Below are 23,265 nucleotides of genomic sequence, written 5' to 3'. Positions count from 1 at the left end.
TTGACTTTCCTTTCCCTCATCATGAAAAGATAAATTTTTAATGGATAATTTACATATATCACCCTTGAGGTTTAACAAAAGAATAATTTTATCTCTCATTTTCGGATAATTCTCTGTACCTCCATGAGATTTACAAATGTTAACAAATACATCCATTCCGTCAATTCATGACTAACAACGTTAAAAATGTATTGTAAACTGACAGAATTACCTTAGAATAAAAAATGAAAAAAACTACAACTCATCTTCCCCAAAATCGATTGAGGAAGATGAGTTGCAGGCATGGAGTTGGAAAATCTCAAAGACGTGTTGAGCTGTTCTTTTTTCTCTCTCTTGTGTACTTCTTTTCTCTTTAATTCTCTCACTCTCACTCTGCTGTGCAAGCCGGAACTGAATTAAAGAGTTTTGGACTCATCCACCAAGTCTTCTGGGACCCTTTATAAAGTTTTAACATCCGAATGCCTCCATCAACTGGCTTGTTTCAACGTCTCTCTTTCCCCTACCCATGCGTCTCTTGTTGCATACCCTCTCTCTCTCTCTCTCTGTCTCTCCCGTGCTCTTTGCGCTCTGCATTTCTTGTTTTTTGTTTGCTTCTCTCTTTTGAAGGTAAATTGTCATGTGGGTTTCGACATCTTCCGGAGCTAATCAGTCCCTGGAACAAGGGGATCTTTGAGAGGTCGATATTGTGAGTGAGCTGGGTCTTTGGCATCACATTACAAAGGGAAAAGGGTAGAAAGAAAAAAACAAAAAATGGCACCGTCGTTTGGTTTTTGGGCGAAAAAGAACCATCGTGGAATGCCAGTGGTCATGAAGATGGATAACCCTAATTGGTCGATGGTTAAGTTAGAGGGTCCTTTGGAAGAAGACTTCCTCCTTGGCGGAGGCGGTAGTGACAAGGTTAGAGGGAAGAATGTCAAACAGCTCACTCTGGTTCTTCTCCTCTGAGCTCACAGAGCTGCGGGTTGTCTCACCTCAATCGCTTCCGCAATGTTCGGTATCGCTGCCGCTGTAAGGCGCCGGTTGGCTTCAGGAAGGACGGATTCAAACATTGGGAGCGAGATCAAGAATGAGAATCCTAGAGTGAAGAGGCAAATCTATGCTTTTATCAAGGGTTAGGCATTTTGGGGCTCCCAACTTGCAACTGCAACTCGTATTGTCGACGCCGTTGGGGGTCCGTGGTATTTTCGATTGGTTCTATTCTAAATGGTGCCGTCTGCAACTTAGATTGGCCGAGGTTGAATCTTTATCCAAGTGTTGGACGATTATGGTGATCCCACAACCCAATTGTTGATCAAGGAGGAGGTTCAAAAATGGCAGCAGGAGGGTGCCCCTATCGTATCCCTATCGTATACAGGCATCGGGTCATCAGACATTGGTACAAAGCGGGCAATCTCGTCTTTGGTCGAGCTTGATCTGTCTAATGGTACTGAGCTCAAGGATTCTACTGCAGCGGCTATAGCAGAGGCAAGGAATTTGGAGAAGTTATGGCTGGTTAGGTGTAAATTGATTTTCGATTTGGGTATTGCGGTTGGGTGCAAGAAGCTGAGACTGATCAGCTTGAAGTGGTGCTTAGGCCTTAGGTAGACTCTGCTTCAAATCGCTCTGGATCCTTCACTCACTGTTCCATTGTCTCGATTTCCATGGTGTTCCCATACCTGCAACTCATCTTCCCCAATTGATTTTGGGGAAGATGAGTTGCAGGTTGGTTTTCGATTTTTTTCTTCTTGTAAGGGCATATCTGTTAGTTCATAGCATATTTTTAACGTTGTTAGTCATGAACAGACAAAGTTGATGTATTTGTTAACATTTGTAAATTTCAGAGGGTACACAGAATTTTCCAAAATTGGGGGATAAAATTTTTCTTTCGTTAAACCTCAGAGGTGGTATGTGTAAATTACCCTTTTTTTAATCCACAGGACTTGACCTTCTAATATGTTATACCACCACTTAGTTCATGAATTGGAGGATACAATAAAAAATGAGAATTTTGAACAATATTAAACGGTTGGGTTAGATCGGGCGTCCAGCGGGGCTACGACCACACACCTAAAACAAACGATTATAAGACCAACACATTTAATAATCTGGCTGGGCCGGGCTTGGAATTGACAACACTATGCTGTAAAAAACAAGAGAGAGGCAGAGATATCGAGGAGTAGGTTTTCATATATTTCCTTTTCTCTTCGGCGTTCCTCTGTCTCTTCTCCCTTGTGGATCCACAAGTCCTCTCCAATATCTGGCAATACCGGGCAATGCTATCTTTATTGCGCGACACGTGGCACAAACAGATCGAATGGCCAAGAATGATTTGCACCATTTCATGAAACTTTACCCGTTTTGACAACCGGATCCTCTCAACCCGAGTAGGTAAACCCCAAAACGCAGAAAGACGAAAACCTGAAAATTTGAGCAAAAGCGTTTGAAACTTTCAAAACTTATACAAAAGATTAAAAATCCATCTACTCAAAAAGATATAATCCATCAATCGATATTGTTGAAGCACTGCTGGAGATAACGGTTTTCAAGCTCAGAAAGCCATTTCTTTGAAAAAAGCTTGAAAACCCAACTCCAGTTTTGCATTACTGAACTGGGTTTTGATCTTGTTCCACACTATTTTTAGTAACAGAGCAAAACTACATGCAAGAACATAAAAGAATAAGAAGAATAAAAAAAAACGAGGGCAAGGAACCTAAATGCCCTTGTTGTTGTTGCTTTAGATTTTAACAGAAAAAATCCGAATCGCCATTATCGAAGTTGAGTGCATAGCTGAAAGGGTCATAGTGGAAACTGAGCCTCTGCTTCAATCTTCCCTTCACTTGCCTTCGAATCTCTGCTCGAACCCTCCAAAATAAGCTTCTAAACTTCCCCTTCCCGCAATCAAGAACAATCTGCTCTTTTCCTGTCTCTGGTGTCTACGGCGCCAAGAAAAAAGTAGAAATGCATTGGTTCACCGAGCAGATCCCCTGTTGAGGAGGTGGAGGAGGAGCTTTGCAGAAAAATAAGAAGGAAAGTAGATCTGGTGTAACCTCTGCAACTCTCCACTGGTGGGAAGAAAGGAAGAAGATGAACCGAAACCGAATGTTTCCTTTTTGCTGCGTTTTTGGGTTTACATACTCGGGTTGAGAGGACCCAGTTGTCAAAACTGGTAGAGTTTCATGAAATGGTGCAAACCATTCTTGGCCATTAGATCTGTTTGTGTTATGTGTTGCGCAGTAAAAATAGCATTGCTAGGTATTGCCAGATTAAAGAATTGGAGAGGATTTTTATCCCTCCCTTGCTTCCTTTCTTCTCGTCCCTGTTTTGGCTATATGATGTTCTTCTCTACATTTCTTATCTCTTCTTGTTTTCCCTCTTGTTTCTCTTCTGGAGGGGTCCTCAGTCGATGCTTGTTATCATCATTTAATTACCTTGGATTTTAGCCTTATGAGTGTTTTCCTTATTCTCGGTTGTGGGTTTGTGCTGATCGCTATGATCTTTGCGTTTTTAGTGACATTTTTCCATTGTCTTCAATATTTTCTTGGGCTCCGTCTGGTTACAGGGGGAATTAAACGGAAGGAAAATGAAATTTTCATATTTAAAAAGAGTTTTTATAATCGTTACGTAGTCACGTGATAATATCATTAACTCCAAATCACTTTATATTTGATTATTAAATTTCACTTTATTTTGCATCCCATTCCTTTAATTTAAAATATAAAATAAATTTTACATGTAAAATATATCATTATTAAATATTATAAAAAATTTAAGTAGTTCATACTACTGATTACAAAAATATCTCCTCCCTTCTCTTTGATTTCTTTTGCAACCAAACGGAGCCGTGATTCTTATTGGTTTTTTTGTGGTGTTTGGTGCTCTGTGCACACGGAGCCTTGTGAAAGTGATTCTTATTGGTTTTTTGTGGTGTTTGGTGCTCTGTGCACATGGTTTTTACTGTAAAAGATACCTCTTCTCATGCGAATCCAAAAGTGTCTCGGGATTTTGGTAGAGCTCCTTCAAAAGTTCACGGTCGTCATCATACCAGCGAGCCCATTGGAAACCTAAAGGTGAAGCTAACCCTAGCAGATACCATTGACCAAGATTGAAGTTGAGATCCAAGTGCATGCAATCTTCGTGGGATGGTTCCAACCCAGATAGTGTTGTTCCACATGATCGGACTCCCAGAGCTTCCTGTGAGGACCATGGATGAAACGCCATGTATCATTCACCTCACCACTCTTAGGAAAGAGAGCAATTTGGCTCTCCTCCAACTGATTTGAGTTCAACCTGAGGTACACTCAATCCAATTTTGGAGACATTCTGATGGTTTGATTTTCTGGAATTTGTTTTCTCCATACACTCGTGTGGTACCCTGTTTTTTGGGTTAATTTTTGGAAGTTGAGTTTGATGTTTCAATATATTTTGTGTGTGTGTGTGTGTGTGTGTGTGTGTGGTGGTATTTGATGCTCCTGGACTACTACTACTTAATTATTCATTTGATCTTTAAATGTAATGGCCATGCTGTAGTGATTTACCTTGTGAATTTTTATTAGGTGTGTTTGATAATTAAGTAGCGATAAACTTGATATTGTTTCAACCAAAGATTTCTTCAAAGTAACCAATTTAGTGAATCAGTATTATGGATTGAAAGTGGGCCTACAGATCAACTCAACAATGTTCAAGTTTATCTTAATTAGTACATTTACCTATTATATGTCTGATCTTTTTAATTTCTAGCAGGAGCATTCCCATTAAATGATGCCTGTGGTCAGCACGTAGGATTCATATGGTCCACAATTCAATAGTTATCTGAAGAAAATTTTAATAATTCTAATGTTCAAATTTTTGGTTTTTTAGGTAAATCCACGGTTACATGGTGATAATAGAACTCAGCGATAAGATTGAAACCTGCATTGATATGCAAAATTTATTGACTATTATAGGTATGTCACCTGTCACATTTGTTTCCTTTGTATTTGAGCAAGCAGATGGATTTCAGAAGACGGGTTGCTTTAATCACCTCTGCCCAGGTTTTGTACAACTCAACCCTAGAAAGACGTTCGGTCTTCGCTATTCTGATATTTCCAAATATGGGGGAGATCAATATGAGTATGAGTATCTTGTGTACAAGGTACACTATTATAATATTTCGTTACACCCTCCTTTGATTTTACAAGTTAATCTTAAGGCTTCTCTTGCATTTTCATTTAAGGAATCCATCATCCATGAAAAATGAACTTGTATCAATAATAGAACATTAATGCATTATGCCTGTTAATGTAAGGTATGATACACATTACTTTAGTGTATTGTGGATAACTTACACCAAGTTGATCACACGTTCAATGCAAACCCCAAGGTAGCTTTACTGGATACTACTTAATAGTACATCCTATTCAAATGATCTTTGCCAATTTAGTGCGCGAGCATCTTCTCAAGCTTAAAATAATGATGTTTCTTCTTCAAATGTTCATAATTCAATTTGAGAGAGCTGCATGTCTTGATTTGTATATCCATTTCTTTTTGAGCTTTTGATCATCATGTTACTTATTACAGACTTTGCAGTCATTTCTTTGGGGCTACTTTTCGAAAATCAGAACTTGTCTGGTCTATGGGTGTTTCAGTTACCCTTCTAAAGGGACGAAGATATTTTGATTCTGCAAGAAATTTGTAGCCAATTTATTGATAGGGTATCAGTGAATTGGTGAGATTCTGTGCTTAAGCCTAGAATAGGAAGGTTTAAAATAGTTTCTGTCCTCTGTGTTAGGCATGGTTCTGCAGGATTGGATTGGGATTTTGGTTTTAAAAGACCTTTAAGAGAGATTGAAGTTCAAGATATAGCTGATCTGATTGATTCTTTGTGTGAAAACTTTATTTCTCTAGTTGAGCCTGATGGGTGCGTTTAGACCCTTACTAGTGATGGTTCTTTTCTACCACATTAGTTTTTTCAAGTCTGCCATCCCCGAGTCCCAATAGGACTTGTCCTTCCAAATAAATATGGAAAATTCAAGTGTCTCCAAAAAATAAGGCCCTAATTTGGGAAGTGAGCCATGAAAGGCTCAATACTTGTGATGCAGGGGAGGGGGGGGGGGGAAGAAATTTTATCATTCTACCTGTCTGCCTTCTCTGCGAGGCAAGTGGAGAATTCTATTAGTCACTTGTTTATCCACTGTTTTTCCCTAAAGCTGTCTGGGCATGGTTAGTGGATTCCTTTGATCAAATTTGAAATTCCCCATAGGGGATCTGAGTTTGATGGATATTAGGTAGGCCTCTACATTCCATAAGAGGGGCAAATTGATACTGTGTTCCCTCTTTCTTGTCTTACTGAATCAGATACTACATTCAACAATAACTAGAAATAGGATACAGAAAACAGGTCCAAAAGAAGAAGAAAGAAAGGATAACTAGATTGATAGGGTTCTGGATAATGAATAGTTACAACTTGCAAAAGCCCCTAACTAGAATCTTTAATTATAAATATTCCCTGTGTTTTGTTTCTTAATGCTTCTGCTCAAGCTGAAGCATAATCAGCTTGGAACAACTTTGGAGAAAAGTACTGCGAAACAGGGCTTTGGTAAACATATCACCAAGCCGATTTGCAAAGCTGACAAAAGAAGTAATATAACCTTTCAGATCACATTGTCTCCCACAAGGTGTCAATCAGTTTAAATGTGTTTCGTCCTTTCATGAAAAACTGAATTGCTAGCAATATAGATTGTTGCCTAATTGTCAAGAAACATAGGTTTATGAATAGGAAATCCCAGTTCTTGCATAAGAGACTTCAACCACATCAACTCACAAGTTGTGTGGGCCATAGCTCGATACTCAGCTTTGGCACTTGTTTTAGCCACAATTCTCTATACTACTCCCTGTAACCAAGTTACTTAAAAAAAAAACTAGTTGTAAACCTCCTATTAGCCTCATCTCCAACCCAATTCGCATCAGTATACCCCACAACATCAAGATGTCAATGGGCCCCATAGATCAAACCTTTCCGTTGGTGCTCTTGAGGTACCTAAGAATGCGACTTGCTGCCTCTCAATGCATCTGTTTAGGACTGTCCATAAACTGACTGATAACAACAACAGCGAAAAATAAATCAGGCCTGGTAAGAGTTAGATATATGAGCTTGCCAGCCAATCTGCCACACTGGTGCTTACCTTCAGAAGCTTTACCTTCATCACTTCCAAACTTTACATGAGGATCCATCAAAGTATCCGCTTGGTCAGCAGCTAACATCCCGCCCTCTGCAAGAAGGTTCAACACATACTTCCTATGAGATGAACTAACTTTTTGCTTTGAAAACATTATTAAGAAATTTCCTTATCCTCTCTTCTTCTTTTCTTCCAATAAAATAGTTTTCCAAAAAAAAATAAAAAAATAAAATGTGGCAGTGGTTTTTGTTTTATAGATATGTTGTAGTGCTAATTGTAATACTTAGTTGTATTATTTGATTGGTTTGCTTTTCCTTTTGGGTGCTTGTATTGAATGCCTCTAACATGGTGGTTCATCATATGTGTATATATATATATATATTTTTTAATCCCGAATATTACCTGGTACCCGGGCTGGTCCCCATTTTTTTAATAATCAAACTAAATCAAGAGAAAGAATACAAGGGGCGGCATACCCGCCTTACCCCAACCCGAGGATACAAAAGCACACTTACTCACCACCACCAAAGGCCCTGAGGACCGAACCAAACCGCCCAAACAAAAAAACCAGACAAAAAAGAGAATCATCTGCGAATAACTGGAAGCCCCGCCACGTCTTCCCGCGTGATTTTTTTCAGAGCCTGAGGAAGTTCTTCCCAATCGTGAAATACTGTGTTGGATGATGAGTCACAAGAGTAATTCGCCAACCAATCAGCAGCTCTGTTACCCTCTCTAAAGGTGAACGAAATCATAGGACAGAGAGATTGAATCAGGCAAAGAATTTCGTGGAACCAGTACCACCCCCTCCAAAACTTGAACTTCTTCTTAGTGATGCAGTGTACTGCCATTGCAGAATCAGAATTTACATGGAATTCCAAGAGACCCATCTCGGTGCAAAGCTGAAGACCGTCCCGAATTGCTCTAAATTCAGCTATTGAGTTAGTACACTCTCCATAGAAATTTGCAAATGCGGCCAACACCTGACCTCTTCCATCCCTAACAATACCCCCTCCTCCACCTATCCCAGGATTACCTTTACATGCACCGTCCACATTGAGCTTTATGGCATTGAAAGGAGGGCACCAATTGATAGCCCGCAGAGGATTGGAATGACTCTGGGAATGGGGAATTTTAAAAATTTGGAGGATCAGGTTCTCTTTAAAAGAAGGAGTCTTTTTGAAGAGACCAATTTCGGGGATCTCTCTCACCCAACCCTCAATCGCTTCCACAATTGAACTGGCAGGGTGGTTCATCATATGATATTGGCAATGTGGCTAGCAAGTCATCTAAATTTTAGTGCCCATTCTTTCTTTTCTTGTTGTAAGTCCATACTTTGTTCTAGTTCCTTTGATCTTTAGATTGTTGCCTCTTTATTATTCCCATAATTTTCATTCTAAGTTTTTATAGGAGTATAATTAAATTCCCTTACTAGTTTTTAATCTTGAGCTTCTTGCCTTCTTTTTACTTTTTCCCAAAATTTCCATTCTTTATTAGATTATTTTGGTTTTGCATTTTTTTTGGTATTGTATAGTTCCTTGATATAATAGTTGATCACATTGTATTGGGAATGTGGTGAGTGAGTCATCTAAAATCTTGTTCCCTTTCTTTCCTTCCTTGCTGTAAGTAGATATTGTATCCTACTCCTTACATCCCATAAAGACTATCTTTTTGAAGATACTCACATTTTAGGGAGATTGTTAACCATACACTAATTCAGACCCTTATTTCAATATTTCCCTATGGTAACTGGTAAGTAATCATAAGTAAATGTGTACATTATTAAACAGTGGCAATATGAGAAATTCAAAAAGTTTCATATCTTGGCTTTTACAATGGAAAAGCATTTTGAGACAATGGAAAAATCGTCAAACAAGGCTATCTTCGTGGGATGGAAGGAAGGAAGGAGTGATTCTGTTTTTTTTTTGAAGCTTGGGATTCCTGTCTATTTATAATTTCCCAAAATTTCCATTCTACATTTCCATAGTAGTTCTGCTGGTATCAGTTTATGAGTTTGTTCAATTTTGTAAGTGGCCTATCTTGTAAACTTGTTCTATTTATTCACTATCATTACACAAGTTATGCCAGAATGTTACAATTCGTGGATGAGAAATTTGCCCCAGTGGATCCTCCTCCTTCATTAATGATTCAAATGGATAGTCCTTTATGCTATAAGGCAGCACTTTTAATTTCTCAGATTGGGGCTTGGAAAAATACGCTCTTATTTCGAGGACCAGGTATATGTTAGAATAAGCTTTTTAGTCTCTCATCATTGAAATAATATTGGACTCAAATGTATATTAGGATTGATGGTTCTCATATGAGATGATTTGTTTGGAAAAGCTTTAGTGTGATTGCTGATTTTCATACATAATTTTGCATAATAAGGTACAGATTTACCCCTTTTCCATAAGCTTTGTTTGAGTTCTCAAGGGAATATGACAGGGTAGTGTCTATGGAAGGCAATTGTGTGATGGCTTTCAAAAGGGGAGAGGGGGGGGAGGGGGTGAAGACACAGAAAATTAATTTTGGAATTGTGTTTGAACTTTAGAAAGTTCACAAAACATCACATTTGAGGCTTTGGATGGGTCCAACTTATAAAGGACCTTCCACCCTTCTTATTGGTTGAATTTGAATCGAAAATGAGTATATATATGTGTGAAAAGAGTAGTTACAATTGTGAAACATTACAAAGGTACCATTAACCTTTAATGCAATTAGTAGAGGTAAGACAATTTTTGCAATTTGGTATAGCTTTGAACTATGTTTTTAACCCCTATTATACATGTGTTTTGGACTGAAATTAGACTGATGAGAAAGGTGTGACATCTTTTATAAACATGGTCCCATTCATGTGTAGCATTCCCCCACCACGTGGCAACTTTGTGAAAGTTATAATTTCCCTTTTTTTTTAATTGTATTCTATTTAACTGATTTTGTTCATTCTATAGAATGCTCTTTTGCTTTCAAGAAAATTCATATAAAACATTACACAATGCTCTTTTGCCTATAATCCTGTGTTTGTAAGAGGTAATCTCTGGTCTATATAACAATATAGATATATAAATAAAGGGAAAAAGTTCTCTGTCCGGGAGTGTGGCCTATGCCAGCACTCCCATGAGTCTATCTCTCTCCTCTCCATGTGAAAAGACACTTATACCCCCTTGTTTTAAGGAGGAGAGAGATAGACACATGGGAGTGCTGGTGTAGCCCACATTCCCGTACAGAAAACTGCTTCCCATAAATAAATAAAGGGTTTTTTACAATTACCACCCCAAAATCTTAACTATCTACTATTACTCCCCCAAAAACTTTCAAACAACTGTTACCCCCCTCTGATGCATATTAACCACTAATTGACCCCCACCGTTACATTTTCGTAACGGTGGGGGTTAGTCGTGACAGTGTGCTGTTGTCACGAATTTTTTAGGACCAAAATGCCCTTTTGGGGTGGTAATTGTAAAAAAAAAAAAAAAAGCCCCATCACCTACCTCCTCCTCCTTCTACTTCTTCTTCCTCCTCTGCAACCCCAAACCTGATTATATTCCCTTGGGAGATAACCAGCTTCTTCCCTCGTCTTCTTCTTCTTCTTCTTTTCCACTCTACTTTTAATTTATTTTGCTTAACTCCAGCCATGACTAACCAGCAGCAGCATCATACCATCCCCTGTTGTTTTCTTTCTCTGGTTCTTCCCTACTGCGAGCTCCATTTCTTCTTTCCCTTTCCCATCAATCCCTGAAACCCCTCTTTCTTCCATTTCATTTTTATTTTTTTGATTCTCCTTTCAATCACTTGAAACCCATTCATCACAACCCACTTCCTCTTCAAAAAACCATCTTCCAAAACCCATCTGAAACCACCGTTCCTACCCCATTTGTAAACTTCTTCTTCGGAATAACCTATTTCCTTATTCCTCTTCTATTTCTTATCTTCTTTTCCCCAACCGAAACCACCGTTCCTATTGCGAGCTCCATTTCTTCTTTCCATTTCCCATCGAACCCTGAAACCCCTCTTTCTTCCATTTCGTTTTTATTTTTTTGATTCTCCTTTCAATCACCTGAAACCCATTCACCACAACCCACTTCCTCTTCCAAAACCCATCTTCCAAAACCCATCTGTGACCACCGTTCCTACCCCATTTGTAAACTTCTTCTTCGGAATAACCTATTTCCTTATTCCTCTTCTATTTCTTTTCTTCTTTTCCCCCACCGAAATCCCAACTCCCATCGTCTATAACCGAATCCTAGTCTTGGTTCATCAAGCTCGATTGTGATTTTTGGTGAAGGATTCTGCAGATGCTCCATCTTCGATCACACCTTGCACAGTCAGAAAAATCAATGTTGGTGCTGTTGCAGATTACGTTGGAGAACGTGTATCTGGATTTATTTTTATTTTATTATTCTTTTCATTTATTCTTCATGTAATGGTTTGTAATTAAATCCCCCATCCCCTTTGTTCGATTTGTTCTTCCCTTTGTTCTTGATCGGTTGCCGGTAGCTTTGCTCCCATTGCGGCTTTGCGGTCGATCATCTGTGTTGTGTGCGGTGGTGCTGGTGTTGTTGGTGGGAGTAATAATTATGTTAGTGGTACTCATGTTAGGTTTCATTCTCTAGAATTCTCTTCAGTTCCTCCTCGCGGCATGGTTTTATTCCATCCAAGGTTTTTGATTTTGGTTTGATGGCAGTCACATTTTGGGGTTGCTTGTAGAGGAGGAAGAAGGAGAAGGAGGAGAAGGAGGAGGACGGTGATGGGTTTTTTTATTTTTTTTACAATTACCACCCCAGAAGGGCATTTTGGTCTTAGAAAATTCGTGACAACGACATACTATCACGACTAACCCCCACTGTTATGGAAATGTAACGGTGGGGGTCAGTTAGTGATTAGTATGCATCAGAGGGGGGTAACAGTTGTTTGAAAGTTTTTGGGGGGGGGGGGGGGTAATAGTAGATAGTAAAGATTTTGGGATGGTAATTGTAAAAAACCCATAAATAAATATGGGAGAGGGTTTGCTACGCAGACAGTGTGCATCTAGTTTCATGCCTTGGAAGAGGGGTATTATGTGAAAACATTAAAAGTAAGGGGGCATATGAGACATTTTATAGAGGGAGTGCTACAGTAATCTGAGTCTTCTGAGGGGTGCCAACATAAAATTTTGAAATAAAGCTGGCATTGTGCAAATCTTTTATCCTATAAATATCTATAACTTTATAGGGCAATAGATTTCTACTTGGTTGCATGGTCTCTACACAAGCATCTGGGCCAATGGTAGGGATGTAAATGGATAACCGAAATCCGAATCCGAATGCGCATCCGTATTCGTTTAGAGATATCCGGAAAATAATCCGAATACTCCGATTAAAATCCGTCCGAAAAAAAATCCGAATACTTAATAATAAAAAATTAAGTAAATAATGATTTTTAGGGTTTTTGAAGATTAAACAAGTTCTAGAATATGATGAAAAGAGAATCATGATCTAAGAGATATGGATTGAGAGAGAATTGTATCCGCTAGGGGGAGGAAGGTCCGGGTTACACAAGGCAGATATGTAAACGGATGGTCGAAAATCCGAATCCGATCCGCATCCGAATCCATTTAGAGGTATCCGTATTCGGCCAGGGAATATCCGGCTCCGATCACATCCGATCCGTATCCGATCCGAATCCGATCCGTTTACATCCCTAGCCAATGGGTTGAGCACGCCCTGGTATCTACTCAGGGGGTAGAGGCGTCATCTCACGGTGCCCTGTGAGAGGGTGTAAGAAACACCACCAAGTAGAGATATTTTTCCCAACTTTATATATCTATAACAATATAGATATATAAACAACACACACCTACGTAGATACAACTTATTGTCATAACTCGTAACCAAAATTTTCCCCCTTTTTACCCCTCTCTCTCTCAAAAGTAAGAACTCCTCTCCCCTTCCATTGAACTCCCAGAAATGCCGAGTTTGAGGTACTTGTTCCTTGCCTACAGTCAATTCAATGGTAACATTCCACCTCAATTTGGGAACTTCTCTGCCATACAAGCACTTGATATCTCCTTCAATAGACTGACCAAAAAGATACCTCCAGAGATTGGAAACTAAGTTCTCTATTACTATGGTAAATGCTTGCAAACAATTGATTATTAGGAAATGCTAGAGCTCACACCGTTGGATGAAGCATCTTCTACATATCGAGCTCGTAGACCTGAACTACAAAGGCACCACTAGATTAAGCACGAGAACATCATCCGAGACTTAGCTAGTTAACCACTTATGGCCTATCTGGTCGACCGCCTATACTCCTAAATATTTAATATTTTTTATTTTAAAACCTTTACTATAAAACAAGTATACCAGGCCAAATTCATTCAAGAAGACCTACACTACCAAACGAGACATATCGAAATATGTTTCTCTCCCATTCAAGCACCACCAAAACAATAATCACCAGGTAATGCAAAAAAAATGTCTTTAGGCTTTGTCCTTTTCCTCTATCGATAGGACTTTATGGCCCCATTTGTTTAGAGGGGACTAAGGTAGGATGGGAAAATATTGATGTGATATTTCAAAATCCTATCCTAACCTGGTTTGGTTAATTTGGGATGGTGAACAAAAGCTTAGGGGACATCATTACTTGTTTTGTCTACAGATCAAAATCCCACTCCTTTGTTATTTAAAGTTCCACCAATTTTAGGTCACTGTTCACCCAACCTTGGGAGAAGTAATTTTACCTCAACATTTTCAATCCTACAAAATCCCACCAACATGTGGGTCTCATCTTCTCAATAGTCCTATCCCATCTTCCCCTCTAAACAAACGGGGTCATATTATTATATATAGGAGAAAGTTTTCCTCCACCTCCGGTGAAGAACAAGTACACCCATCTAGAGTCGTTATTAATCTATAACTACTGTACAAAGTCGATAATACAATCCCCATTGTTTTTAATACCCATTCTAAGATGCCCAAATCAACGGAAAAGAGACTCTCCCTTCACTATGGGTGTTGGGAAACTGCTGCCCTGTATATAACTAGTGATCTAGCAGTTTATCATGTAAACAAACTAACTCCATACTTTCACTATCTAATCAAAATTGTTAAATAGAAAAGAACAATTGTCATCATCAAATCCTCTCAGAATATACTAATATTATGAAACAAAAAAATTTCCACCCGGATGGATGAATGGATCCGGCTCGTCTCCAGCGCGCCCCTGAGGTGGACATCATCCAACACAGGGGTAGATGTCGACATGTGGATGGGGTGGCAATTGATTGGCACTTTCGAGCTGGGAATGATGCACATCTCATGGACATGCACAGCATACGATATACATGCAATACGCATCATTCCCAGCTTGAGAATGCCGTTCGATCGACATCCCATCCACGTGTCAACATCTTCTGCCGCACTAGAAGATCTCTAGCGCACCCCCGCGCTGGAGGGGAGCCGAATCCTGAATGGAAGAATGTACCATGAGATTGTGTGGATATTAAAAAAATAAAAATAAAAATAAATAAAAGGTACAAAATATTCAGAATAAATCATCCACACTAAACAATACACGTGGGTGGGGCACGTAAAGACACAAGCAGACACGAGGAAATAGATCGTCGCATTCCATGGCCTCATCCCCGTCTGCCCCGTCTGCTTCCAATCGGTCAACCTCCCACCAACCTTGCCATCCCTATGCTCAGTCCCACCACTCCCACCAAATAATATTATTCTGTTCAGCGTCATATAGTCCGACGACGGCACACTGGCACCGGAATCACAAGAAATGACCTACTACTTACTACTTTGTATCGGTAAAGGTAGAGGCCGATCCAGAATCGGTAGAATGGTATGAATGAAAAGTAAGAGAATAATAAAATCAAGGGAGAAATAATTCTACTTGGTCGCGTGAAATGATCACCATATCCCTGAAAAGGCAGAAATCCCTAAAGGTGCAATCCTGTGTTAACCAGAGTTTTTTCCCTAAAATCAATGGGGAAAGAGAATGCTTATCCGGCGTGTGGCTCCAAGCCGTGAAATAATCACCGGGCCTTGGGGATTCCTGCCTTTCCATTGGGATGCGGTGGTCATTTCAAGTGACCTTGGAGTCAACCCTGTTTCATGGTAACATTCTTTTCCCCAAATCAAAATTTCAATAAAAGGGGAAACAAGCACTACCTGCTGAGCTTAGATACAGGGCCATGCAAAATGACTGTCACACTCCCATGGAAAGGTGGACTTTACTAAGAATGCGATGATCATTTTGTGCAGCCCTATGTCTAGACGCAGGAGTCATGCATGCACCATACACAGACTAGTTAGCGTTCTCTTTACCAAAAAAAAATTAGGGTTAAATTCATCTAATCCAGGTATCGGTGAAGACAAATACCTATCCCGTTATCAATTACTAAGAGCCCACTTGATAACCTTACGAGAAACAGTTTCTGGTGTTTTTCTGTTCTGAGCAACGAAGACACTTAAAAATCACTTGATAACGAAGTGTTTTTTGTGACTGTTTTTGGAAACATAAATCAAAATTTATGCTCCCCTGAAGACTTTGACAGAACATGTTCTGTCATTTTTTTAACTGAAAATTGGAGAAGTGTGCCCGATAAAGACTCTCATATTCGTTCACTATGATCTTTTGTAAAATTGGAAAAGTATGCCAAACATATCATTTTGTTAAATTTTTTTTAAAAAAAAAAATAAATATTTTGTTTATTTTCAAGAACAGATTTATGAAGCGGGTCAAAAACGGTTTCCCAACACAGAAAATAAAAAAACTATTTTAGTGTTTCTCAGAACATAACCAGAACAGAAACACCCGTAAGATTATCAAGCGGGCACCACATCCCTGATTCTCGTGGTCCCAAGGAAAACTGAAAAAGATGGAGTAGGTGTAGTATACTTCTGCAGCTAACTACTGCATTGATTGATACAGACAGAAATGATCAGCTTTAAATGGCATGTTAATGGATCCTCTCAAGCATGCGCCTCGTTTCGCGGTTAAACGACTGTGGCTCTGAAACTTAAAATTCAAAACAAAAACAGGCAATAATGGCGCGTTAATATATGTAGATTGTAGAACTGTAACTTCTTGGGTTTGTACTTTTTCGCGCAAAATTGATCCTTTTAACTTCAAACTTCAAGGAGAGTGGTTTTCCATCTCTCCTTCTTTCAAATTTGAGACTTGGGAGTGATTTCTTTTTCCCATTCTTTTTTAACGTAAATCATTTGCTATTGATTTACACTAATTAAAACACTTCCGAGAAGAATCACCAATTTTTTTTTGAAAAAAGAAAAAGAAATAAGCTATACCAAATACTGGCCCGAGTCTCCTTCTATACTTGCTCGCTCTAACAACTATTCAACTAATAGTACTCCACTGGAGTTTCAGGGCCGCTTTCGTCGGAAATATCCCTGCAAGTGAAGGGTGGGGGTATGCAGGGCGGCGTCGTGCACCTTAACAATGCCCAGTTTACGCCATTAAAGAAGGGATGATGCTTGATCGCTGTGGCACCCATGGTGGAACCCAACCGCCTCGCTGGATCCTTCACCAGCAATTGAGTGATTAGATCCTTAGCTGACCCTGCTATGGCCGGCTCTTTAGGGATCTCGAGTGCTCGGGCCACGATGTTCGCTAGTGTTAACTCGTTGTCTATCCCTCTAAAAGGTGTAACCCCAAACAACAACTCGAATATAAATATTCCCAACGTCCACCAATCTACAGCGCTTCCATGGCCCTCACCCGACACGATCTCCGGTGCCAAGTACTCATGTGTTCCTACGAACGACATCGACCTCACATCGATCGGCTCCGCCACAAACTCTGGTCCACCACGGTGATTTTGTTTCTTCTTCCGCTTCCGTTTCGGGTTGAAGCAGGAAACCGCCGGGACGATACAGTTTGGAAGGATGCATGAGGCGGCGGCGAATGTTGGTGGCTCAATCTTCGGGGGTACGGCCGGTGAATTCTTTTCGGAAACAAGCTGTGCCGTTGATGTCGAATCATCACATTTTAGTGAGAGATCGAAATCGGTGAGCATGATATGACCGTCAGATCTAACAAGCACGTTCTCGGGCTTCAGATCCCTGTACACGATCCCCATCATGTGGACGTATTCTAGAGCCACCACAACCTCCGATGCGTAGAATCTGCAAAATCAATAGGCCGGCGGGAAACACCACTAACACAGTCAAACACGATTATTTTTCTAGTATTACTTTAATCATTACTTAATTAACAAACTAATCGTTGATTAATTACGAATCCAATTTTTTTTACTTTTTATTTTTTTAAGAGAGAGAATCCTAGAGGCTTTTTATCTATGTGGGGTTCACCCGAAACCCGACACGTTCGAGTAGGGTTAGGGTGTCTTCGACTGCAAAGACATGTTCGTGAATTTCGTTTTCTTTATAAGAATGCCACAGTTTTATAAGATAGGAAAGAAGAAGTAAATAAAGAATCCTACCAGGAATCCTGCCAATTCTAACGGAAATCGGATCGAGATTTTCCTTTCGAAGCATGATGGAATGGTTTTACCAAAAAACAAAAAAGAAAAAAAAAAGCATGATGGAATGGAGATTTCCTAACAAGGAATACTGGTATATAAGCTTGAAAAGACTAAAATATCCTCAATTCCCAACATTTTTCTCGTAAAAGTAAAATGTAATAGCGAATTACGATCTCGACTCTCAACTCTTTTTAAGTAAAGGGATTCACGTGCGGGTTTGGACTCCAAACATCTAATCTAACAGCGTCAGCTTGGATAACGGGAATCCAGTTCCATTAAGGTTCTGACTTTTTACGTTATGAATCAAAGACCATCGATCACTTCATCAACGGTGTCAGGACCATTAGGGTTATGGCACGTGTACTTTAATCTAAAATGACCACACGGCTTGGGCTGACTTAAATTTACAAAAGCGAACCCCTTAAATAACGGAAAGATCCGCAAGATGCTTTTACATGGATGGCCACACACACAACGGAACGGAGCCCGTCCCATTCCATGCGAATAGAAGAAAGAAGGAAATGATAATATGTAGTGCGAAAACAGCCAAAGATTGTCCGCTCACAAGTCAAACGACATGAGATTTGGGAAGGGGACGAAAATGACCAAACGATGGACCCAAGACACTCCGACAGGCCCACGAGACCGACCGGGTGGTGGTCCCCACATCACCATCCATCGGCCATCCTAAGGTCGTAATGATGTTTGTAAAATGTATACACGGCGATGATTGAATAGGTGAGCATACAGCCAAACAACACCTATAGAAGAATAAGAAGAAGAAGAAGAGCCCAAACCAAGGAGAGTGATTGCTAACGTACGCACCTGACGGCCGCTTCGTCGAATCGTTTGCCGGGCTGGCGTTGCCGGAGAACGTGAAGATCGCCGCCGGGGCAGAATTCCGTCAATAAGCAAGACCACTTGGTGGACTCTAAGCTCACATAAAGAGTGGGCAAAAATGGATGATCCAATAACTCCAATATTTCCCTTTCGGTCCTGGCCCTGCCTTCCTTGTTTCGACTCTCGAGTTCCTTCTTATCCATAACCTTCGCTGCGAAGGTACAACCAGAGGCGCCCTTTAGCTCCGCTAGGTATACGGACCCGATATCACCGCTCCCTAGCTTTTGAACGAATCGTAAGTCGCCGAGACCCAGAACGCCGGAAGGAGATTCCGATCTGACCCGCCGAATCCCGTCCCAGCAAGGGTCACCGGAAGGGGCGTGAGGCTTGGAGGGAATAGAGGAAAAACTGGATGCAGTCCAGGTGGTCTCGGAGCCGGAGCTTGTGCTACGATTGATTTCTGTGGCGGTAGTGGTGGAGTTGAAGCTCATGCTCTGCAAGTCGTCCGTGATGTCGTCGAGCCATGGTTGCATAGATGGGTTGCTGAAGGTCGAGCCTTCTTCTGGGTAGTGCGTACTAGTTACGCGCTGCTGAGATGGAGCGGAGAAACTGAGAAAGAGAAGAGAAAGAAAGAGAGAATTAAAGAGGATCGGATAGTGATTGAGTCATTGAGCTTAGACGGGGGGGTTTTGAAGAGTGGGGGGAAGGTGGGGGGGGGGGTGTCATTGGGGACTGGGGAGAGATGTGTCCGTCTAGACCGGCAAACTTGGATTGGGCCATGTGCGGGCCAAGGACAAATCTTGGCTTGAGTGAATGAAATTTGGGCCAAGACACACAAAATAAATAAAAGAGTGGAATTAGGGCGCAAGGGATGGACCAAGAACCGGGAAATCCCGTCAACGTCCCAGTCTAGGATTTTTCTTTCCATGTTTCCCTCTCTCTTGCCGTCGTGCACATTCCTTTTTTTGGGTTTTATTTTAGGAGAAAGTTTTCATTTTTATAGGAGCCTTAATAAAATGCATCCCCTCTTTCAACATTCAACCATGGTTTAAAATTTTGGTATTGATATTAGTATTGGTTTCGGTCATGGTTTTAGTGCACGGTATTAGATTTGGTATTGATCATCTTCAAAATCGATACAATATCAACACAGATCGATCATATTAGACAAGTTTACCTTTGATTTTTTTTTAAAAATATTTTTTTATTATACCCCTTTTTCTTATTGTTCCACGGATACGGTATCGGTCAGGTATTGGTATTGATCACCTTCAAAACCATGCAATATTGTCCGTATTGGGTGATCCGATACCAATACCTCAAACCATGGTCTTGGCAGGATATCGATGCAATACTGATATGGTCATTTGGACAGGTTTGTATAGGATGATTTTACCTTCATTTTTTGTTAAAACAATTAGATTGAATTACCATTAATCAGACTGTTACATCGACATAGAAGCTTGTACTGTTGTGGTTCCACGCGAAAGATGGAAAAAATAGTCTCACATCGAATATAAATGAGAATGTGATGGGTTTATAGGTACTTAGTTACCATCTCTTAAATGACTAGGTTTTTGGATTGAATTCTACCAAAGTCTCTAACAAGTAGGGATGTAAATGAATAGTCGAAATCCATTTTCGTATCCGTGTCTGTATCTGTTTAGCACTATCTGAATCCATCCGAAAGCTAAACGGATACGGATACGGATAGGGATAGGCTATAGCTACCCGAAAAGCTATATTTACATGTAAACGGATAAAATATCCGATCCGTATCCGTTTAGCACTATCCGAATCTGTCCAAAAGCTAATCAGATGTGGATGCGGATATAGTGCTATCCGAACCAAATCCGATCCGTTTACATCCCTACTAACAAGTGATATTAAAACCAAAATGTGGCAGCGCAAAGCTATGGCAATATCCCTTTTCGATTCCATCCGTTTTGTTTTGTTTTTTCCATATGTATAAAAAAAAAGTGTGAAATTTGTTTTTATTATTTTATTTTTTTCGTGTTGATTTCAGGGGGAAACTAAAACAGAACCATTAAATATTTGGTCCACTTCGACTAAACCAATTAGTTTAGAATGGTCCAATTGATTCTAATTGAAATTTAACACCCCTAGGGCCTTGGGTGTTCTACCAAAATTTTACTTTTTCTTGCAAAACTAGTTCGTAATTCATAGGACTTGACATGGCTAGGAGTGTCAATCAGTCGGTTGGGTCTAGTTTCGATTTTTGTCTAGTACGGATTTGATTTTTCTCGTAACGGTTTGTTATTGGTTTGTTATCGGGTTCAATTTGGTTTGGTTTATCGTGTATATAAATACACACACACACAATTATAGGCGAAAACATGATTCTACATGATTTTTGAGTTTGTATCAGATTTATATCGATTTGGGTTCAGTTTTGATCTGATTTTTCATGTTTGGTACAACTTTGATCAGTTTTACTGTGATTCAATTTTCAACCGTTTCCTCAATACCTCACAATACTAAAACCAAACTAATAAAAATTGGATCGATTTGAGTTTTTTGGGTCGGTTCGGACTAGGGTTTGACACCCCTTAGTGGGGGCCGTGAGATGAATGCTAGACCATGCGTGCCAGCTAATAGGTTTAAAAACCCGCTTTTATGCGTTTTATGACATTTTATGGCTGAGGTGGGCTTGGGATCCGTAACAGTTCCATAGTGTATTATTTACTCTCTAGGCAATCAAAGATGTCAAAAGACTCTATGATATGAAAGCACGAAACCACAAAATATAAAGCTTACATGGATAAAAGGCATATCTAATGCACGAGGCTTTCGTCACTATGGGTTTAGGGATAATCATAATATACACAGTTTTAGTTTTGTTTTCACACAGAGATTAATTTAGACTCGAACTTGTGGCCACTTTGATTAATCCAAAGTGTAATAAAAAAGGAAATGCAAACATATATATTATAATTTAATTAAAAAAAAAACAGTTACAATTCAAATATTGTTGCTATAATTTGCTCTAGGAGATTAACCATTGAAAGGTATCACCTAAAAGATGTGTATTCAAATGATTAAATTGATAGAGAATGATGTTCACCTAATTGATCTATGCAACATATGTTATAGATTTTGTAGCCTCTAATGTTTTGTTATTTACATTCTAGAAAGGTGGGTGGCTGTTGGAGTTATCTATCTAACTCGGTTCCAACTCTGGTTAACCTCTTAATTAGGTAGGTGTCAATCAAGGTTTGGCTCCAATTACAAGGACCCAAGACTTTCCTATAGGTCGGTTTAGCTTGTTTCATTTTAGTATTCTTTTTCTACAATGTTTTTATTTCATATTGGGGAAAGTTTTCATATTTAGCTGTGTAAGCTGTGTACGTGAGAGGGTCTCTTACAAAGAATTGGAAAAGTCATAAATCCCTACCCATTAATTAATGCCTTGAAACTCCCACCCTCTCACAAACACGGTTTACACGACCATGTATGAAAACCTTCCCTTTTCATATTTAATCTACACGAGAAAAAAAATATACATAATAATTCAATGGAGCTTAACATTTCTTAACTAAACTCAATTGTATTTGCATACGGGGCAAATAGGAGAGCGTGTGGTGACATCAAGAGGGCGGTCATATCACCCCAATGTGTTTGGAAGTAGGGAACTGAAACTCCTCCACAGAGAACATTTCTCTTTAAGTTAAAGTTAGAGTAGACTGACTATAGTACCATATTTGGTAGAAGTATGTTGGTTTGTGGCCTTACTGTTTATTATTTTCGAACTACATTGACAGCTTGTATTATTTCATTTATGAGAAATAAAGAAAAGAGTGTCCTAGTGCACAAGGCTCCCACTATTACAGGGTTTAGGAGAGACAAATTACACAGCCTTACCCCCACTTCGCAGATAAATGTATCCATGTTTTGAACCTGCAATTAACCTAATGGTTGCAACTTAACTGTTGCACCAATGCTTGCCTCACTTACGTGGATACTAAATAAGATATTTTAGTGTTACAAATTATTTTCACAATTTTAGTGAGCACCATTGTAGAGATCAAAGATAATAATAAGAACTACCATTATAAATTTTTATTCTAGTAAATAACAATTTTTTGACCTTATTCACAAAAATATATTATTCCTTTAACCAACATTATAGATTTAATATAACGTCCATGAGTTAGAAAATTTTTATTCGTGCTAAAAAAACAATGTATATATAAGAGTATCTCATAAAATTGTTATTGACAATCTAAATGGATTAGTAGATTCAACATGGCAATGCATATTAACAATGTTGTCCAAATTTTTTAACGCTTTAAATAGACCAATCGATGATGAATATCTACAATGATGCACACATCTCTAGAACCTATTTAAATACAAGGTTGATGCACAATTTTCTACTGTATGATAAATTTTATTTTTTGCTAATCAATTATTATTATAAAACAAAACATATATAGCCTTTTAGAAAATGTATCACTTGATTTTAGAGTAAAGCTTCACTTTTTCTCCTTTTTCATTATTTTTATTAGAAAATTATTTCCAACAATTATTCTTTATTTCTTATCCATGATTATATTATAAGTCTGTTATTTGTTATGAATTTTACTTTAATATAATTTCTATACTATTAAAATTTACAAAATACCTTATAATTACTATCAACATTTATTTCCTGATACAATAATATTATATTCATTGATTAATATGAACCAACGAGTAAATATTGATAAGCTATGTACGAGAAGAAATGCCATGATTTTTTTTTTTTGGGTAAACAAAGGTTGCATGTACCCCGTG

At 39.1% G+C, this 23,265-nt stretch overlaps 1 protein-coding gene across 4 annotated transcripts; it reads right to left on the bottom strand.

The window, feature by feature from the left end:
* Nucleotides 1-524: 524 nt before the first annotated feature.
* Nucleotides 525-19,117, bottom strand: LOC122655423 (serine/threonine-protein kinase D6PKL2). Of its 4 annotated transcripts, XM_043849625.1 has the most exons (4): nucleotides 18,454-19,117; nucleotides 16,483-17,269; nucleotides 3,111-3,114; nucleotides 526-542 (listed from the first exon to the last, which is right to left on the bottom strand). In XM_043849625.1, the coding sequence occupies exons 1-2, from the start codon at nucleotides 18,999-19,001 to the stop codon at nucleotides 16,486-16,488; spliced, it is 1,332 nt and encodes a 443-aa protein (XP_043705560.1). In that variant the 5' UTR covers nucleotides 19,002-19,117; the 3' UTR covers nucleotides 526-542; nucleotides 3,111-3,114; nucleotides 16,483-16,485. The 4 variants fall into 4 exon arrangements, with proteins under 4 accessions (XP_043705571.1, XP_043705566.1, XP_043705553.1 ...); XM_043849636.1 differs by lacking the exon at nucleotides 3,111-3,114 and having other exon boundaries at nucleotides 525-548; nucleotides 16,476-17,269; XM_043849631.1 differs by lacking the exon at nucleotides 3,111-3,114 and having other exon boundaries at nucleotides 525-542; nucleotides 16,476-17,269.
* Nucleotides 19,118-23,265: the final 4,148 nt, after the last annotated feature.

Source organism: Telopea speciosissima, chromosome 1 (genome assembly GCF_018873765.1).
Source record: "Telopea speciosissima isolate NSW1024214 ecotype Mountain lineage chromosome 1, Tspe_v1, whole genome shotgun sequence".
Classification (NCBI taxonomy): domain Eukaryota; kingdom Viridiplantae; phylum Streptophyta; class Magnoliopsida; order Proteales; family Proteaceae; genus Telopea; species Telopea speciosissima.
Note: the sequence above shows the minus strand (reverse complement) of the source record. Positions and strands in the feature narration are given on the sequence as shown.

Bases quoted from the DNA above. Each gene is read 5' to 3' on its own strand.
- LOC122655423 (XM_043849636.1), bottom strand. From the start codon at position 19,001: ATGCAACCATGGCTCGACGACATCACGGACGACTTGCAGAGCATGAGC. The intron at 17,270-18,453 runs GTGCGTACGTTA...TTGATTTTGCAG, and splicing joins TTCGACGAAGCGGCCGTCAG to ATTCTACGCATCGGAGGTTG.